Here is a 22,826-nt window from a genome sequence, read left to right on the forward strand (position 1 = left end):
AGGTAAGGATTAAAAAAAAAAAAAAAAATGGACAAAGGACCTGAATAGACATTTCTCCAAACAAGACATAGAGATGGCCAAGAAACATGTGAAAAAATGCTCATCTTTAATCATCAGAGAGATGAAAATTAAAACGACTATGAGATATCACCTCACACCTACCATCATCGCCGCCATCAACAAATCATCAAACAAGAAGTGCTGGGGAGGGTGTGGAGAAAGGGGGATACTAGTACACTGCTGGTGGGAATGCGGACTGGTGCAGCCACTGTAGAAAATAATATGGTGTTTTCTCAAAAAGTTAAAAATTAAACTGCCATTTGACCCAGTGCTTCTATTCTAGGAATATTTCCTAAGAAGCCTGAAACACCAATCAGAAAGAATATATGTACCCCTAAGTTCACAGCAGCTCTATTTATAATAGCTATGATCTGGAAACAGCCCAAGTATCCATCAATAAATGAGTGGATAAAAAAATCAGTGCTACATATACACAATGGAATACTATGCAGCTGTAAGAAAGAAAGATTTCTTATCCTTTGAGACAATATGGAGGGACCTGGAGAGTATTACGCTAAGCGAAGTAAGCCAATCAGAGAAAGACAAATATATGATCTCACTTATTTGTGGAACATAATGAACAAAATAAACAGATGAACAAAATAGATCCAGAGACATGGAAGCAGAGAAAGACTGACAAACCTCAGAGGGAAGGGGGGGGGCAGGAAGAGATATAACAAAGAACTCATACACATGTATGCACAACCAATGGACACAGACAACAGTATGGTGAATGTGGAGGGGGCAGGGGGATAGGAGCAGGGAGGAAGGTGTCAATGGAGAAAAAGGGGGGGGGGCATCTGTGATAAAAATAAATTAATTAAATAAAAAGATGTAACCTTTAAAATTAAACAACAAATAAATGCAACTTTCCATATTCTATACATATATATACCAGAATGGCAGCTGCTGATACATGCTTCAGACATTCATTGGGTAGCACAATAGTTATTGACTGCTCAGAAAAATCTTTAAAAACGACCCCAAAAAATTCCTGTTTGCAAGTCTAAAAAACATATTGTAAAAATCCTGGTTGATATCAGTGTACTATTTTGTTTTTCATAAGTTTTATAACTCTCAGATTTTAAATTAATGATTAGGGACAAATATATCTAAATTTCATCTTCACCATTTGAAAGGTCTTATAAAATCATATTGGCTTTCCTGCCAAAATCAAACAAGCCTTTACAAACCCATAAAATCACTGCAAATATCCTAGTTGGTTTATATTAAACTCTTTGCCTTCTTGCAAGGTAAAGATGTAAGTGGCCCTAGCCAGTTTGGCTCAGCTGTTAGAGTGTCGATTTGCGGTCCAGAGAGCCCAGGGTTCGGTTCCCGCTAAGGGCACGTACCTCGGTTGCAGTTTGTCCCTGGCCCTGGTTGGGTCGTGTGGGTGGCAGCCACTTGATGTGTCCCTTTCACGTCGATGTTTCTCCCTCTCTCTCTCTTCCTCTCTCTCCCTCCCGCTCTATCTGAACAAAAAACTGGAAAAACGTCCTCAGGTAAGGATAAAAAAAAAAATGTAAGTGAACTCTACTGGGAATATTAGATAGTAAACTTGTTAGAGGTTCTGTGTGAACCATTTATTTCCATTCTGTGTGTAAAACCCATTCAGATTAGGTTTGTATCATTTGGGAGTTTGTTTTAGAAACTTCTGTGGAATGGCTCAATAGCTACTGCATTTTAAATAACTGGGAAAATGGGATTTTATAATAAAGCAAATATATTGAAAAATAATAGTTTAAACCATGCAGAGACTATTGGAATACATTCAAATATTCGACAATGAAACCCAAATTGCAGACTACATAAGTAATTTAATTTAACATCAATGATGTAATCAAATATATTTTTCCATAAGAATATAATTTGTATATATGACTTTGAATTCCAAGCAGTAAAAATTGTGAGGATTTATTTTCAAATGATAGACCATTCCAAGGACTTTTATTTGAAATAAAAGTGAAAAAGAACTAAAACATCATGAGCATATTTTTCACACTGATTTCTAACTGCCTGGTCAAACTGCATGTGACAAGAAGATAGAAAGAAACAGCAGGAAGGCAGGGCCACTCAGCAACCTGAGCACAGCAGTCTGTGGAAGATGCCAGAAAGAGCTCAGCACTGACAAATTCCCATCATTTATCTCCATGTTCTCATTTTCAATTCGCAGGAGAGAGAACTGGCCCAACGTGGGTCTGTATCTACCCCTTGTGCAGTCAGTCCTGGCTGTTCTGTAGACTGTGAAACAGTCTTAAAGGAGTTGTCCAGCATGTTTTGAGCAACTACAACTTTGAATTCACATATGGGTCCCCCATAGCAGCAACAATGCTCAAAGAGGCAGCCCTGATTCAGATGTTTGAGTTCTGGCATTTTTATATCTAACACTCACAAATACAGGCATACCTCGTGTTATTGTGCTTTGCTTTATTACACTTCACAGACAGTGCATTTTTTACAAATTGAAAGCTACACTGTGTCAGGCAAGTCTATTGGCACCATTTTCCCAACAGGTTCAGATGATAGTTCCTTTAGCAATAACGTATTTTTAATTATGATATGTACTATATATATATATATATATATATATATATATATATATATGTTATTGCACACTTAATAGACTCCAGTATAATGTAAACCTAACTTCTATATGCACTAGGAAACCAAAAATGTCATGTGACTCACTTTATTGCTGTGGTCTGGAACTGAACCCACATTATCTCCAAGTATGCTATAAACACATCTCAGAGATAAATCCACACATCTCCTCTGTTTATTCTCTATTTAGTAAAGCTCTGTGGGTGAGCCCCACAGCAACAAAAGTCTATAGTCACCAGACACACAAACCACCCAAGGGACATAGGTGGACTGTGAAGTTTTTGTGTGACTCTCTCTGCTCTCTTGAGTTAGGCCAGAGTAATCATCTGATAACCCAGACACACTGGGACATGAATATTTTTACCTATAAGTCATCAGTAGATTTGCTTGAGGTTGTGCAAAAATAGTTGAGCAACATAAAATCAAATGGGATGAATCACACATTACTGGAAAGAAATAATCAAAGCATTTGGTATTACCAATTTTACACATCTCCTAATTCTGTAATAAATATGCTCTCTCCACATCTGCAAGTTGAATTTAGCCTTGTTTATTTAAGATTTTCATCTGTGACCTTTTGTCCAGGAGGTCACATATTGGAAAGGATATATTTTTTTAAGTTTTCATTTGAAGAGAGAGTTTTATTACTATCAGCACCTTCCAAGGAGAACATGCACTTAATTATTTGGACACTTTTGTTGCTGCCTTAAAAAATGAGCACATGATCATCAAATAAAAGCCAGGTCCTACTGCTTCCTTTTTTGTTTGCGTTTTTTTTTTTTTTTTTTTTAATTGGCTGCAAACTGACTACTTTTAATAACTTAATAGTGTCATTAAGGTCTGTAAGCGTCCTCTTTCCCAGAGCTGCAGTTTTAGAAAAGACAGCTAGGCATCTTCCTTTATTTGTTGGCTCCTGGAGGAGTCCAGGCTTTGGGTGCCAATCATTGTCCCATGTGCATTCTTTACAACACTTGAGATAGCAATGTAAAGATGTGCAGCGTGAGAGGGACAGGAAGCAAAGGAAGGTCTCTGAGGCACCACGCCCACTAGTCAGGGCCAAACTGGGATATAAGAGAAGTCTTCCTCCCACTCTTTTCTTTCCCACCCCTCACCTTATCCTCTTCCCCAACATCCCCAGGCATATCCTAGGCACCTCATTCTCTCAGTCTGGCCTGGTTTCTCCCATTGGGGAAAAAAAATAAAGTTCAAATTTATTTGCACTTAGATGTGAAAGAATTAATATATTGTTCCTCACAAGATCTATGAGGAATGCTAATATTAGACCCAAAGGAATGAATGTTCAGTAGTGTAATTTGAGACATAAAATTTGAGCAGGTGAGATGCCTGGTTTTGGGGGTGTTTCTGGCCCCTTCTCAGAAGCCACATTCAAGTCTGGTCCAAATCCCAGGCCCATCTGGCTTCACTGTTGATCACTGAGGAGCTACAGCATTCCCGGAGCCCTCCCTTCACTCCAAAGCCTCCTCTTTTCCATGCAGTCTTGGCCAAAGGCCAGGTTTTAACTCTACTTGACTCACCCGTCAGAAATTGGCTGGTTGTTAGATACATGAAATCACAAGGGGAAGGAAATCAGGGCAGCAAACGGCTCACTGCGTTTTCAAATTCCATCTCACTGAGCCAAGGTTCAGAGTGCACAGCCCTCCCCTTCATACCCAGATGCAATAACCATTCCAAGGAGCCCAAGAGCTTCTAATACTTTTTAGAAGCAAACCTGAGGGAGTGATAGACTGGTGAATGGTGACACCTGGTGGAAATTCAAGCACTGCAGGATTTCAAACGAAAACTCCAAGCTCTGTTGTAAATAACTGAAATTTGATTACTTGAAAACATCCTTTTCCAACTGGAAAAGTTCAGTAATGTGCACCCTTCTGGTATTCCCAGGTACAAACCATCCCCAGGCAAGTACTGTTTTTAAGTTCAGGTCCAAGTCCGGTTTAATTCCCTGAGCCGGGTTTTATCATCTGTAAAATCAAGACAATAATACCTGTCACATATAGCTTCATTATTTTTTTTTAAATCAAATACTTTGAATTTTTTAAAAAAGTCAATCTGCATCCATGGGTCCAGGGGAAACCCTGGAACCCATGTGTTTGGTTTGTAGCCTGTTTATCCCACAACAGTTGTCACCCTACTTAATTCCAACCCACAGGCAGGACCTCATACTTACTGAGCACATGGTAATTTATTGGCCAGTTGATTAGTAGACAGAAATGCATTATTTCCCTGCTTTATTCCCACCATGTGGGTAAAACCTTAAAGATATTTTCTTTTGACCTCTTTAAGCTTAAGTTATTGTTAAAATCTTTCTTTAGACAAATGTCTCATGTGCCTTGAAGTAATGTAATGATAGTTATGATTCCTGAATGGCTCCAAAATGTGTAATTTCAAGGCAGTACCAAACTCCAGCTTCCTCAAAGGAAAAAAACAAACAACAACAACAACAACAAAATCCACCCCTTTTAAAATGCCAAGCAAAGCATTTTAATTTGGTCAAGTTCAACTCAAAGAAAGCAATGACTCCTAGCTAACAAGTTCACCAGGAGCCAGGCCAGAGAAGGAAAGTTTTAGAAAGCAGGCCCACACGGCCTGAGTGAGGCTCACACAAAGCCCAGTTTATTAGGAACCACTGGAAAAGCTACAAAGCTCACGCAGCCTTCCTGAGCCCTATCACAAATGGTCCACATTGGACAGAACAATGTCCTCCCTCGTTCTTGCCATTTTGTTCTTTTATTTTTGTGCTCCACCAGTGTGAAATTGGTGGATCTGGCCTGGGCTGTTGGGAACAAATGGAGCGCAGGCTCTTCGAGAAAGACCTGCCCATGCTCCCGTTTGCATCAGGCCTCTCTCAACACCCAATCTGCAAACCCCGATCTCATGAGGCTCGGCACGTAGAATTATGGCAGCTTCTGTCCCACAGTTTCTTATCTATTGGAATTTAAGAAGAAATAAGATACAGTGTTCAAAATCATGTCTTTTTAAAAATCTTTTTATTATGGAAAATGTCAAACATACATAAAAGTGGAGAAAAATCATATAATAAAACCCTCTGTACCCATTACCCGGCTTTAATAATTATCAACTCCAGATCACGTCTTTTCTAAGTTCATTCATAAAACAAAAATTGAGTACACATTGTGTGCCAGTACTGCTTCAGGTTTTTGAGAGACAGTTATGAATAAGGCAAAGTTCTGATACTCACAGGGCTTAGAGACTAATGGGGAATCAGACACTACAATACAGTGCAGGAAGTGTTATAAAAAGAGAAAGCAGGCAGGCAGCTAACCCAACTTGGGAAAGCTTCCCGAAGGACATGACATCCAAGCTGAGACTTAGGGCTGAGCAGGGGATTGCCCTGGGAGAGGAGAAGGAGCAGACTGGGAAAGGGGTGTGATTTGGACAGAGGGAACAGTTCTAAACAAAGTGCCTAGAATGAGAATGAACAAGAGGATTTGGGGAACCGAAGGAACCTTAATATGATTAGAGCTTTGAGTACAAAGGAATAGTGAGAAATGTGGGTAAGTAGACTGAGTGCAGATCAACAAATCGGGAAAAGGTCTTTATGCCATACTAAGTCCCGTAGAGAAATAAGGAGCCAATTCATGGTTCGAAGGAGGAAAGTACATGATCACATTTGCCTTTCAGAAAGATCATGCCATCTGCGGGGTGGGGAACAGGTTCCAGTGGACATAGGCACCGTGTAGGCTCAAGGCAGGAACTGTTAAGGGAGGCCGCTGTAATTTAATTAAGAGAGCTGGGGAAGTCACCATGGGGAAGCTGTTAAGTGAATGCTTGGGGAGGCAAGGCTGTCTCTGGAGCTCTCTCTGGGAGTTCTACTCTACTATAATAATCCCCTTCCTGATCTCTGGAGATACAGAATGTTACAGAAAAAAAAAACACACACAGATTTAAAGGTTTCTTAAAATTATAAAATAGAACTACCACATGACCCAGCAATTCTACTTCTGGGTATTTTCCAGAGACAAAGAAAACACTAATTCAAAAAGATGTATGCACCACTGTATTCACTGCAGAATTATTTGCAAATAGCCAAGAAATGGAAACAACCTAGATGTCCATTGATAGATGAATGGACAAAGATATAATATATATATAAATGCCATATATAAGTTCCATCATATATTTCATATATATAATGGAATAGTACTCAGCAATAAAAGATAATGAAATCTTGCCCTGGCTGGTTTGGCTCAGTGGTAAGAGCGTCAGCCTGCGGACCAGAGTCCTGGGTTCAGTTCAGTTCACTCTAAGGGCACGTTCCTCGGTTACAGTTTGTCCCTGCCTGGGTTGGGGTCATGTGGGTGGCAGCCACTCGATGTATCTCTCACATCGATGTTTTTCTCTCTCTGTTCCTCCCTCTCTCCCTCTCACTCTGTCTGAAGATAAATGCAACAATGTCCTTGGGTGAGGATACAAAAAAATTTTTTTTTAAAGATAGTGAAATCTTGCCATTTGCAGCAACATAGATGGACCTAGAGAAAGAAAGACAAACACTGTATGATTTCACTTACACATAAAATCTGAAAAAAAAAATACAAATGAACAAACAAAACAAAACAGAAGGAGACTAATAAATACAGAGAAAAAACTGATGGTTGGCAGAGGTGAAGGGGTGGAGGAATGAGTAGAAAGTGTGAAGGGGAATAAGAGGTATACACTTTCAGTTATAAAATAAATAAGCTATGGGGATGTAAAGTACAGCATAGGGAATATAGTCAGTAACATTGCAGTAACTTTTCATAGCTCACACCTTGAAGGGTTTTGAGTATCATGTTATATAACATAAAATTTACGATTTTAACCTTTTTTAACTGTATAATTCATTGGCATTAAATATAGTCATAAGGTTGTTTAACCACCACCACCATCTATTCCCAAAACTTTTTTATCAATTCAAATATTCTGCATCCATTAAACAATGACTCCCCATTATCCTCTCCCCTCTAGCCCCTGCTAACCACTTTCTACCTGTATGGATCTGCCTAATTTTGGTGCCTCATATATAAAATCATACAATATTTGTTATCTTATTCTGATGTTTTAAAAATATGTTTTTATTGATTTTATTATTTTTAAATTTTTCTTTAGAGAGAGGAGGAAGGGAGAGAATGAAGGAGAGAGAGAGAGACACCAATCGGCTGCCTCCAGCAGGGCTGCCTCATGCAACCTCTGGCATGCACCAGGGATTGAGCCCTAGGCACGTGCCCTGACTGGGAATGGAACTGCAACCTTTCAGTGCACTGGACAATGCTCACCCAACTGAGCCACACTGACCAAGGCCAATATTTGTTCTTCTGTGTCTGGCTTTTTTCACTTAGTATAAAGTTGTCAAGTTTCATTCATGTTGTAGCATGTATCATCAGAATTCCATCCCTTTTTATGGCCGAATGATATCTAAGTTTGTTTGTTAATACATTTGTCCAGCAACTATTTATTGAGCATTTTGTTAAGGGTCAAGGACCATTGTAGGCACTATTGATATAGCAATTAACAAAATCATGGAAATAAACAAGTGAATATATTGTATGTCAATTGGCAATAAGTGCTGTGGAAAACCAATATTGTAGAGATAGCTGTATAGGAAAAAGAGATCTGAGAGGTAGGATGAGACCATTCATGTAGTGCCTTGAGGGCTAGTGTAAGGACTTTGGAGTTTACTCTGAAATAAGAAGCCAATAGAAAGTTTGAAGTTGCAGAGTGACATCATCTGGCCTACAGTTTGAAGGATAACTCTGGCTTCAATATTGAGACTATATTTACAAATGATAAAGAGGCAAAGGAGAAGAAATACCAGTTATGGGGCTATTCTAATAGTCCAGGTTAAAGATGATAAAATCTATATTAGGGTGTATTAGTCAAGGTTCTCCAGAGAACTAGAACCAATAGAATATATTGGAGGCTGACAAGTCTGAAATCTGTAGGGCAAGCCAGGAGGTTGGGGTTTAAATGTTTCAGTCTTGTGGCCAAATACCTTCTCAGGGAGAATCTGTGTGATGCTTCTTCCTAGCTTCTGTTGTTGCTGGCAATCTTTGGCATCCCTTGGTCTATAGATGTATCGCTGTGACCTCTGCCTTCTCCTTCACATGGCATTCTTCCTGCGTACATGTTTATGTTTAAATTCCCCCTTTTTGTAAGGATACCAGTCATACTAGATTAGGGGACCACCACCCTACTCCATAAAGGATGTTTCCTTTATGAAATAGTACTATTTAGGAATAAATAAAAAGTTTTAATTTGCCTTTCAAGGGGTGGGACTTTGTTTATATTAATTTAGGGCACTGTGATTTTCTCTTCTGGGTGGCTCAATAGCCAATATGATTAATCAGGGAAGTGGATTACATCAGAAAAAAATGTGTTTCCTATGTCATCTGATCCCCAAGGAGCAGTGCTTTCAGGAACACAGATTCAATTTTGTGGCTAATATCTTTGAAACCCTCAGACTGTCATCTAGAATCTTGAGGCCTAAAAGAAAGGACTCTCCGGAGTGATCAGCACTGCAGATAAAGTTCTTTCCTCAGATATATTTGCTCAGTTAGAACTTTGTGTAGCTCTGCCCTTGCCAGAAGGGCCAAAAGAAGAATATGGATTTTAGCACCCTCCATGTATCATCCTTTACATCCCCACTAATTAGAGCCAGAACTGGGGAGAAGCTGTTGATTTGGAAGAAAAAGACCAATCTAGGGAAGGGTTGAAGGGGAATGTCTTCAGAAGAGCAAAGGAGCCCCGGCCTTGTGTTTCCAGGACTGAGTCTGGGACTTTAATTCTGCCTGAACATTTCCTGATTCCCTCACAAGTGTCTCTGTCTTGAAGCACAGGACCGAAGCAAAATGCCTAATGAAGCATGCGGAGGTGGGGGCGGGGGAGCGCACATGTCTTAGAAAGAAGGGCTGGGGCGAGAGAAGAGGAAACAGAATACAGGTTCACACATTCTCACAAAACCATTTGTAAACAGAGACAGAAACGTAAATTCTGGGACCCACGAAAGGCCCACGAAGGTTTCATGGAGTGGGGCGTGTGTCGCAGAAGTGTGCCTGCTGCTCGCTTTCAGCATTTTCCGCTTTGTTCAAGCCCTTGCATGAAGGCTGGTCAGGAAGGTCTTCGGGAGGCTTAGTAGAGCTCTGAGTCGCCAGGGACCGAGCTGATTCTCTCTCAACTTCCATAGCATAGAGTCCAGCCCAATTCCCACGTCACTGAAGTTCCTGAGGCTCCGCAAAGCGCTCGAGGCAGACACTGCCACTGTCGTTGACCCGCCACCCCTTTACCCCGCAGGTGCGCACCAGGTTAGCCAAGACCGCCCGGGTCCAGCCGCCCCAAGACGGCGGAACTAGCTTGTCATCAGCTGAGCCTCCACCCCAAATCCTAGCCAAAGGGGTGCATCTACTGTCCTCCTCCCCGAAGGAAACAAACGCTGGGCACCACGACAGGCTCTGAGCGTGTTCCAAATATCTCATGTCCCCGCTCTTGTGAGCTGTTGGCGCTTCTCCGGAAGCCTCCCGATCTCCCAGCTCCAACAATTAAAATAAACGTGCTGTGCCAGAAAGCCGGGGAAGGGACGAGAAAAAACGAAAATACTAGGAGAACGACCTCATTCTACAGGAAAAAGTAGTGATGAGAAATGAAATAGGGTGAACTTACTCGGAAATGCAAACTGAGCTCCAATCTCTCCCGGGAGCATACAAACGAACGAAAGACAAATCAGCCAAAACGCTCGGCAGCTTCCCAAAAAGGGCCTCATGAATGAGAATGTGTTGCTAGGTTTCCTCCCTCCCTCTTGACAATCGCTTCCCACAAGGCCTCCACAGATAAAAGAAAACTTTGGGGACCTGGCAACTGCAAAGTGGTGGAACCAAGCCAAGCCGGCTTCAGGACCCTGGAGAGCGGCTGCAGTGCCCTTGAGACCCACGCAACACCACGCCCCCGAGCCTCGCCCCCTCGCGCGCTCAGCCTTCCTGTCGCTTTTATTCGCTGCCTCCCATCTCCCCCTTCATTTTTCTTGGCACCGACCACTCCAGCTTTTCACAAGCTGATTGAAGTGCCTTTTTGTTTTGCTTGAGGGGGATGTTTAGATTGGCTGAGCTAGGTTCCGGTTTGAAACTTCACTAAATGTTAGTGGACCAAGAAGCCCTGAGAACTTCTCAAAAAATGAGAGCCTGAACAAGGCAGGAGAACTTAAAAAACTGCTGAGTTTAATACCTTTACTTTACAAACAAACCATATAGTCTCAAAGAGTAAAGAAACGTTCCCAAGGTTAGCTATCAAGTTAGTTGCAGATCTGAGCCCAGGATCCTGGACTTCTAACTTCTAAATTAGTCCTTCCCTCTATTTTCTAAGCAAAAAAAAAGTAAGGATTTTACCTTCACCCTGGCCGGTTAGGTGAACAAGTGGAAAGTGGAAAGGCCTGTGTTCCAGAGTACAAGATGGGCATAGAAAGTACAGAAAGGGGCCTGCAGAGGGTAGCCAACACAGGTCTGGTCTTCCATCCCACCAACCGTACCCACCACAACCAAAGTCAGTTCAGCCAGGCTCTTTCTCTCTCCAGCCTGAGGTGGGTTTGGATCCCTCAGTTACCTCCCACTATCCAAGTCTTCCAGACACCTATCCCGATGAAAATGTGTAACCAAGTCCGCCTTCTGTGGTGGTAAAGGACAGAGAAAGAGATAGGATGAGAGATAGAAGAGGAAGAACAAGAATTGCAAAAGTGAACTGGGAGATTTTCACCCAAATTTTAAATAATCAAGATATGTCCACACAGACTCTTCTATACACTGCACTTCACATTTACTGTGCATACTTCATCAGATTCTGATGTAGTAGGTCCAATAGAGCCTGTGATTCTGCATTTCGAACAACTGCTTGTTAGCGAAGCTGCAGCTCTAAGGACCAGCATGGAGGTAGAAAGAGGGGAGGAGGGAGAACGAGGGGAGAAAGGGGAGAAAGGAAAGTAAGGGGGACAGAATCTAACCAAAGTCCCCTCCTTTTGCTCTCGCCGACCTTCTCTTGCATCCCCAAAGTACTGCTGTAGTAAATAGCATTAAGTGCATGTTTTCCTCAGTCTGGACGTAGCTAGACCCACCAGTAATGGTATGCTGGTTTTGTTTCTCTCCTTCCCCCACCTCTCGCCCTTCCCTTTTCCGGCCGTGCACAGATCCCAGATTCACCCGCGGCCCAAGCTGCTCAGCCTCCTTTCTAGCATGCTCTCCAACTTTGCGCGGTTCTTCTCTCACCTTCTCCGGATACCCATTTCTGATGCTCCCCAGCGGCGCTGGGACTTCTCTCTCCCGTTGCCTGCCCTACCTGCTTCTCGTCCAGTTGGGGGCAGCTCTGACACTGACTGGCAGACCCGCAGGGAGATGCCTGTCCCGGCAAGAGGATGCCAGCGCCAGGCAGCTCTCGTCCATGCTGGTGAGTACCGTTTACTCCACCATGCCCAACTCTGGCCTCACCCGGACGCCTGCATTTCCAGCTCCTTTCTAACCCCCACCGAGCCACTCTACGCAGGGCCAACAGGGGCTCTGGCCTGCAAGCAGAGGTGGAAAGTTCGAGACGGGGCTGACCACGTTCAAGGAAAAGTCGCCAGCGACAGACCAGATACCCCTCCCTTCAGGAAACCTCCTAACTACTTTTTCCCAGACTATTTCCTTCCAGCGTTCAAGGAAGCAGGAGAAAACCCTTGTCTTTCCCGAGGTTGCTTCTCAAACTCGGGTTCTGAACGAGTCCCTTTCCTCCCCCACCTCCCAGCTTCCCTCAGATGGCCTCCGCCCCCTCCATGCATACCCCCTCCCCTGCCCTCCTGACTTCAGCCGGCTGGAGAGGCCGGAGAGGAAATGACGTGATGTTAGTTTTGTGTCAGGTCAGCTTCCAGCTTCAGTTTAGCCCTCTGAGCTCCGGTGCACCGCCCTGGAGGTACAAGTGCATCTCGCTCACGAGGGCAACCTGGGGACTGTAGGGACAGTCGGCCATCCATGCTCGCAAAGCTGGTGACAAGGTTCCTCCTACACTTTCCGGCCCTTCCTCTTATCCCGGACTCCGGAGCCCCCTGGGAACGGAGGGCAACTGCCAAGGGTCTCAGCAGGATCTGGAATCCGGAGTTAGCCCTTCCCGCCACTCCCCAACTAGCCAAGAGTCAGTGAGGAGCCCCCTTCCTAGTGCTGGTGGCACAACCAGAGACGGAGGTTGCACCGAGGTGGGCGGGGGACAGAGCTCCAAGAAGCACCCTGGGAAAGGGAGAAGGTAGGAGGCTGCCCTCCATACGAGGGGCAGTGAGGGGCAGTCCGCGTCAAGAATCTCCAGTGACTGAGCAGCCTCTCCTTGAACTGAGCACCCTCAACACAAGCACCTCCCTCTGTCCTCTTCATTCACAAGGTTGGAGCACAAATTCCTGCACTTTGTAATCTCACGGGGTTCCTGCGCACCGAAGCGTGGGGATCACAGAGGGGGACTCTGCAAATAACCTCAGCGCCCGCCTTGCTCCGCTCTCACACTCTCGGTGCTTACTAATCCCGGGCCAAAGAGGGAGGCAATGGTCCGGGAGTGGATTGGGTCCCGCCATGTGGCCAAGGGCGACCCCAGTTAGCACCGACAGCAGAGGAGCGAGCGGCCGCCAGAGGGAGGTGGCGAGACCTGGGATTGCCCCGCTGGGGAAGGAGGAGAGGGAGGAGGCAGAACAGAGGAAGGGAGAGGAAGGAAGAGAGCGAGAGGAAAGACCCAGAGCCAGACTTAGAGGAAAACTGGAGAGAGCAATCGCGAAAGTAGAAAGGACATCACTGGGTATTATTTTACAAGAATAATAATAATAGTAATAATACACACGCGGGACGCATGCGCACGGCCGACTGAGCCGAGCCGGCCGGAGCTTCCCCTCGGGCTCTCCAGGAGAACCGTGGAACAGTGAGTACTGGCTTCCTAAACCTCTCTTCTCCCCCTCGCACTCGCCCTAAGACCTCAGGCCGGAAAGTGGCACCTGGCCAAGCCGGGTGCCGGGGCTGGGCAAAACCTGGCGCACTCATCATCGCCACAGTGGCGGGAGCTGGTGCGGGTCTGTCGCTTACTCCGCGGGTACAGCCCAGTACAATAGTCAGTGCGTATTTTGGAGGTGTGTGAGCTTAGGATGTGACCGTGTCTCAAGGGTGGGGGTGGGAATCTAGCCACCAGAATCAATTTCTATCGGGAATCAATTTCTATCGGGTCCGCCAGGGTGTCAGCATGTTTCAACCTCTGTGGCCTGGGATCAGTGAGCGGATGAGGGATGTGGGAGCCTAGCCTAGCCCGTAAAGCCTAAAATTCATATTGACACCCGCAGTACTTTTGGGAAACTCCAGGCGGGTGGAAACGGGGGACATCTCACTGGATTGCGAGGACTAGGAAGGGGCCGGCAGTCGGAGGCGGGCTGATTGAGCGCAGGTGGAAAGGAAGAGACACTCCCTGAATCGCAGAACCTCCCTTTACCGGAATCACGACTCAGGCGAAGGACCGGAGGAGCAAGGCCAGGAAAAGGCTCCTGCACACGGGCCCTGTTGGGTCTGACTCGGTGTCGCCGTTTACGCTCTTGAACCTACACCTAGGCGTTTTAGGAGTGGGTGTCGCGGGAATTTTTCATGAACAACCCTGGGTAATTGACTGTCCCGCACTCTCGGAGTTGCTCTCAGGAAGTTGGAACGAGTTTGCTCTTCTAGGCTGAAACTAGAAGCAGAAAGTGGGTGAGCGAGCGACCTAAGGAAAGGCGGCGTTCAGGGAGGGAGGTGGGCTTTTCGGGGTCGGTGTGAGCCGCGACTTTCCCTACCCTTTTCGCAGGCAAAAGTGCCTGGGAGGGGCCTGGGAAGAGGCGGTGCGCCCGGAGGGGTGGGAGTTTGCAAGGGGAGGTCTGTGTGCCCGCTGCCCTCGCGCGATTGGGAGAGTGGGCGGGGGAAGGGCTTCCGGAGAGGCTGCCGGCTGGGACTGGCGCTCCGGGGTGCGAGACTCGTGGACTTGCCAGCGTCCAAGGAAACCCTAGGCGAGTAGCCAGCGCCCGCGAGCGACCCCAGCGGTGGATGGGACGCCGAGGAGAAGAATGCTCGCAGCTAGGAAAGGAGGAGCAGACTGGGATCCCAGGGCACTGCTGCCGCAGCCGCACCACCTGCGGCACACTGGGTGGAGGAGAGACCGTGAACACGGTTTCTGCCTGGGAGAAGAGCGCTAGAGGGGAAATGTCTACTCACATCCCTTGCTTCTCAGACTCGGGAGAGGCCAATTGCTCTTTGTCCACCCCCACCGCAGCCGGTGCGTTGGGTACGGGTGGGACTCCTCTCGCCCACTGGCTAGCAGGAGCAGTCACTTGCCACTCAGGAGTATGGGAAGTAGGAAGCTCCTAAACCATTCTCCAGTCACCTCCTAAAGTCAGCCCTCCTCCTCTGGGACACAGGTCGTACACAGGGCCTTCATTTCACTTTAGTGGTTCGAGATTGTGGAATTAACTAAACAAGGGTCTGAATTCACAAAATGGTCTGACTTCCTCCCCAGACTTAGTAAGAACACTTGTGATAAAATGACTCTATCTGTAAATTCTTATTTTTTGCTCATAACCTAATTTTCTACCGGGCTTCATTCTGTTTATCTTCTGGTCATTAAGCAGCATCTTTTGTATCACTTGTCAGCAACTCATATGAGAGGCAATATTGCCTAATGGTAAGAGTCCTGGGCTATGTAACCGTCTGGTTTCCAATCCTAGCCTAGCTGTGTGGCCTTAGGCAAGTTACTTAACCTGTATTGTAGGTGCCTTAGTTTTATCTTCAGAAAATTGGGGATAATAAAAGTACCTACCTCATAGGGTAGCTGCCAGAATTCAGTAAATTAATATGGTAGAGTCCTAGTACATATCAAACTATTATCAAGCTATTATTACTATTATATTGATGCTAAATTAGCCAAGTGCACTTCAAAATATAAAAAATAAGGAAAATACATATTTTGAGTGTTAGAAAGAGTGTACATAAAGAGATAGATGCCCATCATGAAAATTAGAAAAAGAGTAAATATTTTGTCAGTATCTAAATTTAAATACAATGCATTTCCATATCTTCTGGACCCTTTCCTTTTAAATAATTATAAAATGTTTACATACAAGCTGTAAACATCATTTTTTTTTTATCCTCACCCGGGGACATTCTTCCATCCTTTGTACAGACAGAGTGGGAGGGAGAGAGAGGAAGAGAGAGAGAGGGAAACATCGATGTGAAAGGGACACATCGAGTGGCTGCCACCCGCACAACCAACCAGGGCCGGGGACAAACTGCAACCGAGGTACGTGCCCTTAGCGGGAACCGAACCCGGGTCTCTCTGGACCGCAGGCGGACGCTCTAACCGCTGAGCCAAACCGGCCAGGCTGTAAACATCATTTAAAGAAAATTATCTCTAACCTTCAAAATATTTCACTTTGTAGAACAGATTTGCATAAAAATACACATTAGATCATGGTATATACAAAAATGCAGTGTCTGCATTAAAATATTGTACTGAGTCCATTTTATTTAAGAGTGTGGAAACTTACCTTTGGAGCTAGAAATATGGACATCTCTAAGATCATTTCAAACATTTTAGTCAAGATACCCTTGATATCAAGAATACAGAATGATGGAAATCAGATTACTTATTCTACCTCCTTCACTTTATAGCGAGGAAATATTCAGAGAGGTTAAAGGTCAGGCCAGAGATTTCCAGCTGAATGGGGGCTGAAATAGCATTACATTTAGGTCTTCTGAGTCACTCCCCAGGGCTCTTCAACACCACACTGATGATTTTCCACAGATTTATGAACTTTTAGCAAATAGGAAACCAGAGATATTAGATAAGGAAAAATATACAAACATGTGTTATCTCCAACACAAGTAAGACCAGGTAGTAATGTGGCCACTGTTGTTCCACACTTTATCATGGTCCCTCACAGCAGAAAATATGTCTGCATGACTTGCCTAAGGAAAAGCAAGGTCACAGATCAAGCTAGAGGCAGAGTCAGCATTAGAATTTAAGGTCTCAGTGCAGTACATAATCCCTTGTGTAGTTTTACACACAAAAAAATTTTTGAGCTTTTCTTCAATTTTTTTTTTTTTTTTATCCTCACCCGAGGATATTTTTCCATTTTTTGTACAGAGTGGGAGGGAGAGTGAGGAAGGGAGAGAGAGAGAAACATCGACGTGAAGGGACACATCGAGTGGCTGCCACCCGCACAACCCAACCAGGGCCGGGGACAAACTGCAACCGAAGTACGTGCCCTTAGCAGGAACCGAACCCGGGTCTCTCCAGACCGCAGGCCGACGCTCCAACCGCTGAGCCAAACTGGCCAGGGCCTTTTCTTCAATTTTTAAAATCACCTTCCTGCTGGCTCTGAAGGTCTCTTCTATAAAAAGAGCTTTTTAGGAAAGGTCTTCAAAATTACACAGACAGATTTTATTATTCCAAATTTTGTGGATAGACAAGAGTGAATGTGAAAAAAATTTTCTTAATTTAGAGCAATAACTTGGCTACTGGTTTCATTTCAGGCACTTGAATAGCAGTTTCTATAATCCTAGTGTTATTTCATTTCTGCAAGTAGCAGTGACATTCACCTAACACAGAGAAATGCTGTAATTAGTGAGTTAATGTCCATCCCTCATATGAGCAGTTTAGGAGTTAATTACATGGCAGAGCCTTTCTTTTTTTTTTTAAAGTTCAAAAACAATTTATGATTTTATTTTATTTTTTTATTAATTAATTTTTGTTACAGATGTTTCTCCTTTTTCCCCCACTGACTCCCCCTCCCCCTTCCTCCCTGCCCTTTCCCCAGTTTGTTGTCCATGTCCACTGTTCATGCATACATGCATATAAGTTCTGTGGTTTATCTCTCCCCCACCACCCCCTCTTCTGGGGATTGTCAGTCTGTACCCCACTCTCATGTCTCTGGGACTACCCCATTCCTCAGACTGTTATGTTCATTATATTCCACAAATAAGTGAGATCATATGAAACTTGTCTTTCTCTGTTTGGCTTGTTTCACTTAGGATGATACTTTCTAGGTCCCTCCATGTCGATCAAAGGATAAGAGATCTTTCTTTCTTACAGCTGCATAGTACTCTATTTTGTATATGTACCACAGCTTTTTTATCCATTAGTCTACTGATGGACACTTGGGCTGTTTCCAGATCTTACCTATTGTCAATAGTGCTGCTATAAACATGGGGGTACATATATTCATTCTGATTGTTGTTTCAGGCTTCTTAGGGTATATCCCTAGAAGTGGAATCACAGGGTCAAATGGAAGTTCAATTTTTAATTTTTTTGAGGTAACACCATATTGTTTTCCATAGTGGCTGCACCAGTCTGCATTCCCACCAGCAGTGCACTTTTCTCCACACCCTCGTCAGCACTTATTGTTTGATGATTTGTTGATGGCGGCCATTCTGACAGGTGTGAGGTGATACCTCATTGTTGTCTTAATTTGCATCTCTCTGATGATTAGTGATGATGAGCATTTCTTCATATGTTTCTTAGCCATTTGTATGTCCTGTTCGGAGAGGTGTCTATTTAGTTCCTCTGCCCATTTTTTAATTGGGTTCTTTGTCTTCCTTTTGTGGAGTTGTATGAGCACTCTATATGTATTGGAAATTAACCCCTTATCTGACATATCATTGGCAATTATGCTCTCCCATACAGTGGGTAGCCTTTCCGTTTTGATGATTGTATCTTTCACTGTGCAGAAGCTTTTGAGTTTGATGTAGTCCCATGTGTTCATTTTCTTCTTTGTTGTGGCAGAGCCTTTCAAGTGAGGATCTGGCCTTGCAAAGTAATGTATAAGAATGGTGTCTTCCAGAAAAGACATTTCTAGGAACTGGGCCTGTGTCCTTGAAGAAGGAAACCTTGGTAGTGTGTCATCTGGATATCTTATCCTTGACTTTGCATCTTTGTATACCTCCCACATGTTCTTAGACAGAGATACAGGGCATTAACCAGGGAGTGACTTTCTAGCATGCTCCCAAGCCAGTTCAGCAGAATTGAGTTTGAAATCATATGTGTTAACCCAGGCCCAAAAATGATTATAAGATGAATCACTGTCCAATTGGGAATATTGTAGATTGGTTTTCAGTGCACTAGCAGGTGACTCACAATGTGAGCTTCTATTCAAATACACATAGTGTCAGTCAGCAACTAATAGGGTTCACTGTGAGTCAGAGCTTAGCATTGAGTACAATAAGTGTGAGTCACAGACTACCCGGCACTGTCTGAGGTGGCTCCTGAACTTTACCTTGAGCAGCTCCAGAGGTTGGACAACACTGCATGGGGTGAGTCAGTTCATAGTATGATCGAGTGGGCCGTTGCAGCAGCAATTTATAATAAAGTTGGATATGACTGAGTGCTCAAGATAATATTACATGATTATGCATGCATAGAATAAATTACCTTGATTCTAATTCAGTTGATGAGATTCTAGCTATTTGCATGGGAAATCATTTGTGAAATATGAGTAATAGGCTGTATTGCCCAGCTGTGATATTTTACTTGAGTTACTTCAATGATTATTAAAGCCAGTTAACTGTTCTGGTTTTGGAGTGCTCAATTTCTAATTAATGTTTAATTTTACTCTCAATTGTAAAATGCTTTTTAAAGTATTTTACTATTTTAATGTTAGACAATGGCATCTCATGCAAAGTTACCCAGTAGTTCAACTTCATGAGGTCCTGGATTGGACAGTGCTTACCTAGCACAACAGAGAGGTAGAGAATACCTTGTGCTCTGGTTTGTCTCCATTTGTGCCTTCGTCACCTCTGACACTAACTGAACAGTATTTGCTCAAGGGCTAGAACACAAGTTTGTGGTGCTGTCCTAAGGCTACAGCACTTATAACTCTTCTAGGGCTGTATGGCTAAATCAACACAGGCTTATATGGTTGTTTCATTTATGCAAGAGTGGAAAGAACGGTGCAATTTATGTCTCACCCCATCCTTGAAAGATTTTATGTCTCAGGATGGGTTGATAATGAGATTTAAGGAACTATATTTTTTATTTTAGAGAGCGAGGAAGGGAGAAAGAGATAGAAACATCAATGTGAGAGAGAAGCATCCACTGGCTGCCTCCTGCACGCCCCCTCCTGGGAATTGAGCCTGAAACCCTAGCATGTACCCTGATCAGGAATGGAACCAGGACCTCTCAGTCCATGGGATGATGCGCAATCCACTGAGCTACACTGGCTGGGCAAGGGACTATATTTTTTAATTTGTTGAGATTTAATGGTAAGAAGTCATTATCTTTGGAACCAAAATTAGACTACTGTTTAAAAGTACATGTATATTTTTCTCTGTGTATCTTCTGATGGCCCAAAGAGAATCCCCAGTGTGTGGACTTTACCATATACCTTTCTTGTGTTTCTGCAAATATACATTTCTAGTGATAACTAGATACTAATTCATACAGCTTTTGCTATATATAAAAGTATAGATGCTTTTTTGCATTTAATGGAGGCTATCCATAAAGTGTTCTGTTCTTCGTGACTTAATGTAATTCCTGGAAAATTCAGATCATTGGGACTGTTTAATAAATTAGACCGTTGATGAAACTGAAAGTTTCTACATAAGTTTGCTGAATTTCAGCGAGGAGCTATAGGTATTTTTGTGACATTCTGGTTGCTTTTAACTTTGTTTATTTGAGTTTTAACTTATAGTAAAGTGTACATATCTTAAGTATACAGATAAATAAACTTTAATACACCTTTATGTAACTGTCATCTAGATCAGGATTTCTTAACCTCGGATTTATTGACATTTTTTGATTGAGTATCTCCTTGTTGTGGGTACTGTCCTGTGCATTGCAGGACGTTTAGCAGCATCCCTGTCTTCTACTCACAGCAGAAGATACAAATGCCAGTAGCACCCATCCCTAGATGTGGTGACCAAAAATGTTTTCAGACTTTGCCACAGTTTTCTGGGGGGGAGGAGATCACTCACCACTGCTCTAGAACAAGATATAGGGTATTTTTAGCCCATATCCATAAGATAGCCCCCTCTTGATTCCTCCCGCCGGTAACTACTCTCAAACCATCTTTTAGTTGGGCTGGTTTGGGAACCTCATATGGAATTACATAGTACATATTCTTTGCATCTGGTTCTTCAACACAGCATTATGTTTTGGAGATTACTCATTGTTGTTGCATGTATTGTGATTCTTCAATGTTGTTCTTTGTGTGAATATACAACATTTCATTTGTCTATTGAACTGCTGAAGGATAGTTGAGTTGTTTCCAGTATGGGTTATTATGAATAATGCTAATATAAATACTTATTCATGTCTTTTGATAAACATAAGCCCTTATTTTTATTGGCTTCCCAGAAGTGAGATTGCTGAGTAACAGATTCAGTATGTGTGTGTGTGTGTGCACGCGCATGCGCGTATATTGCTTAGAACTTCACATCCTCAGCAGCATTTAGAATTGTCAATCCATTTAATTTTAGTCATTCTCTTGTCTGTGTAAAGGTACATCATTGTGGTTTTAATTTTTGTGTGTGTGTGTGTGTATATATATATATATTAGACTTTTTTTTTTCTTCCCCATGTCTCTTTATTTTATGCTCTGTTTTGCCCATTGTTTTGCCTCTTGTTCCTCTTCAATTTGAATACTTTCTTTTGACCTACATTTAGTTTACTTAACCTGTCTCCTGCTGTGCCCAGTCCTCTGTCAAACCATCTAGTGCATTTATAATATTAGAAATTGTTTTGTTCTAAATGCAGTCTGTCCACTTGATTCTTTTTAATGCATTTAAGTTCTATGATTAAAGTCCCTTTCTAAAAATCAGTTTTGTCCGGCTGGTGTGGCTCAGTGGTTGAGCGTCAACCCATGCACCAAGAGGTCGCCATTTCAGTTCCAGATCAGGTCACATGCCCAGGTTGTGGGTCTAATCCCCAGTGGGGGGGCATGCAGGAGGCAGCCAATCGATGTTCTCTCTCATTGACGGTTCTATCTCTCTTGCCCTCTTACTTCCACTCTCTCTAAAGTCAATAAAGGAAAAAATTTTTTTGAAAAATCAGTTTTGTCCATCTAATTCTTGTCTTCTAAATCCAATATTGAGATTGTGAGCCTAGAGCTATTGTTTATTTTTCTATCTCTTCATGTAGCTAGTAATTTTTATTATATGTAGACATTGTAGGTTTAGATAATATCTTCCACCAGCAAGGAATATTTCTTGGAGGGATTTTCTCTGTGAGGATGAGGGGCTGATCACTTCACTCTTTACAGGTATTGATATGGGTTGGAGCTGGTTGCAGTTTTAGTAAGACTTAGGTAATCTAAGTCTCATGTATTTTCTCCTGGGATATAGAGCCTTGTCAGTTTCTATCTCTTCAGTCTTGAAAGAGTGAGAGACTCAGTCCCACCTTCAGAACTTTTGAGCTTTGCTTTCTGCCCCCAACTTCCCCAGGTGGCTTCTACATCTGGTTAGTGCCTTGAGGAGAACAGCCATGCATTTGAGGAAGTCCTGCTACTCAAGGCGGACTTGTTCTCCCACTTGAGGCTATAGAGACCCTTTATATCCTCAGCCCATGCCCAGAGTCAGCAAATACCCTCAGGGGTGAAAATATCTACACTTACTATAAAGTAAGAAATATATAGCAGAGAGTTCAAGAGACCAAGTGGTGGTACTTACTACCATTATTCTGGTAATATTGATCCATCATTATTATTTTAGGCCCCTAAAGATTGATAACTTGATTTTAAGCACTTATATTTTGATATATTCATATCTGGTACAAATTCTAAAATTTTTTTCATTCAAACAAGTTTTGAAAAAGTTTTACAATATAAAAGGCCTATACCGATGACAGTTATTTATGAAAATACTATTAAATAAGTTTAGGAGTTCATATTTTGCCAAAATCTTTGTCTTTTCTAGACCACAAAAATAAATAAAGAAAACTGGTGGCAGAAATAATTACATTTAACGTAGTCTGCTCCCGGTAAAATCCACATCTAACTACTTGGTGTTATATCTAGTGGGGTTTATTATAAGAAGTTGGCAACAAGAAAACAATATTAAGAAATATTAACAGTATTTTCTGGAAAGAACAATGGGTTGAGCTTTACAGAGGAGACTGTGTGGGGCTTTAATTTTAACATTATCTCCATGAATGATTTAAAT

At 43.0% G+C, this 22,826-nt stretch overlaps 1 protein-coding gene across 1 annotated transcript in view; it reads left to right on the forward strand.

Moving 5' to 3' along the window:
- The window catches only part of RGS20 (regulator of G protein signaling 20), a 155,586-nt gene that overhangs the window by 23,086 nt on the left and 109,674 nt on the right, over positions 1–22,826 (forward strand). Inside the window, 3 exon segments of the mRNA XM_036264117.1 lie at positions 11,843–11,859; positions 11,861–12,004; positions 12,006–12,099. Coding sequence (XP_036120010.1) covers positions 11,843–11,859; positions 11,861–12,004; positions 12,006–12,099 — 255 coding nt within the window.

The sequence above is a fragment of the Molossus molossus genome, unplaced genomic scaffold, assembly GCF_014108415.1.
Source record: "Molossus molossus isolate mMolMol1 unplaced genomic scaffold, mMolMol1.p scaffold_m16_p_16, whole genome shotgun sequence".
Lineage (NCBI taxonomy): Eukaryota > Metazoa > Chordata > Mammalia > Chiroptera > Molossidae > Molossus > Molossus molossus.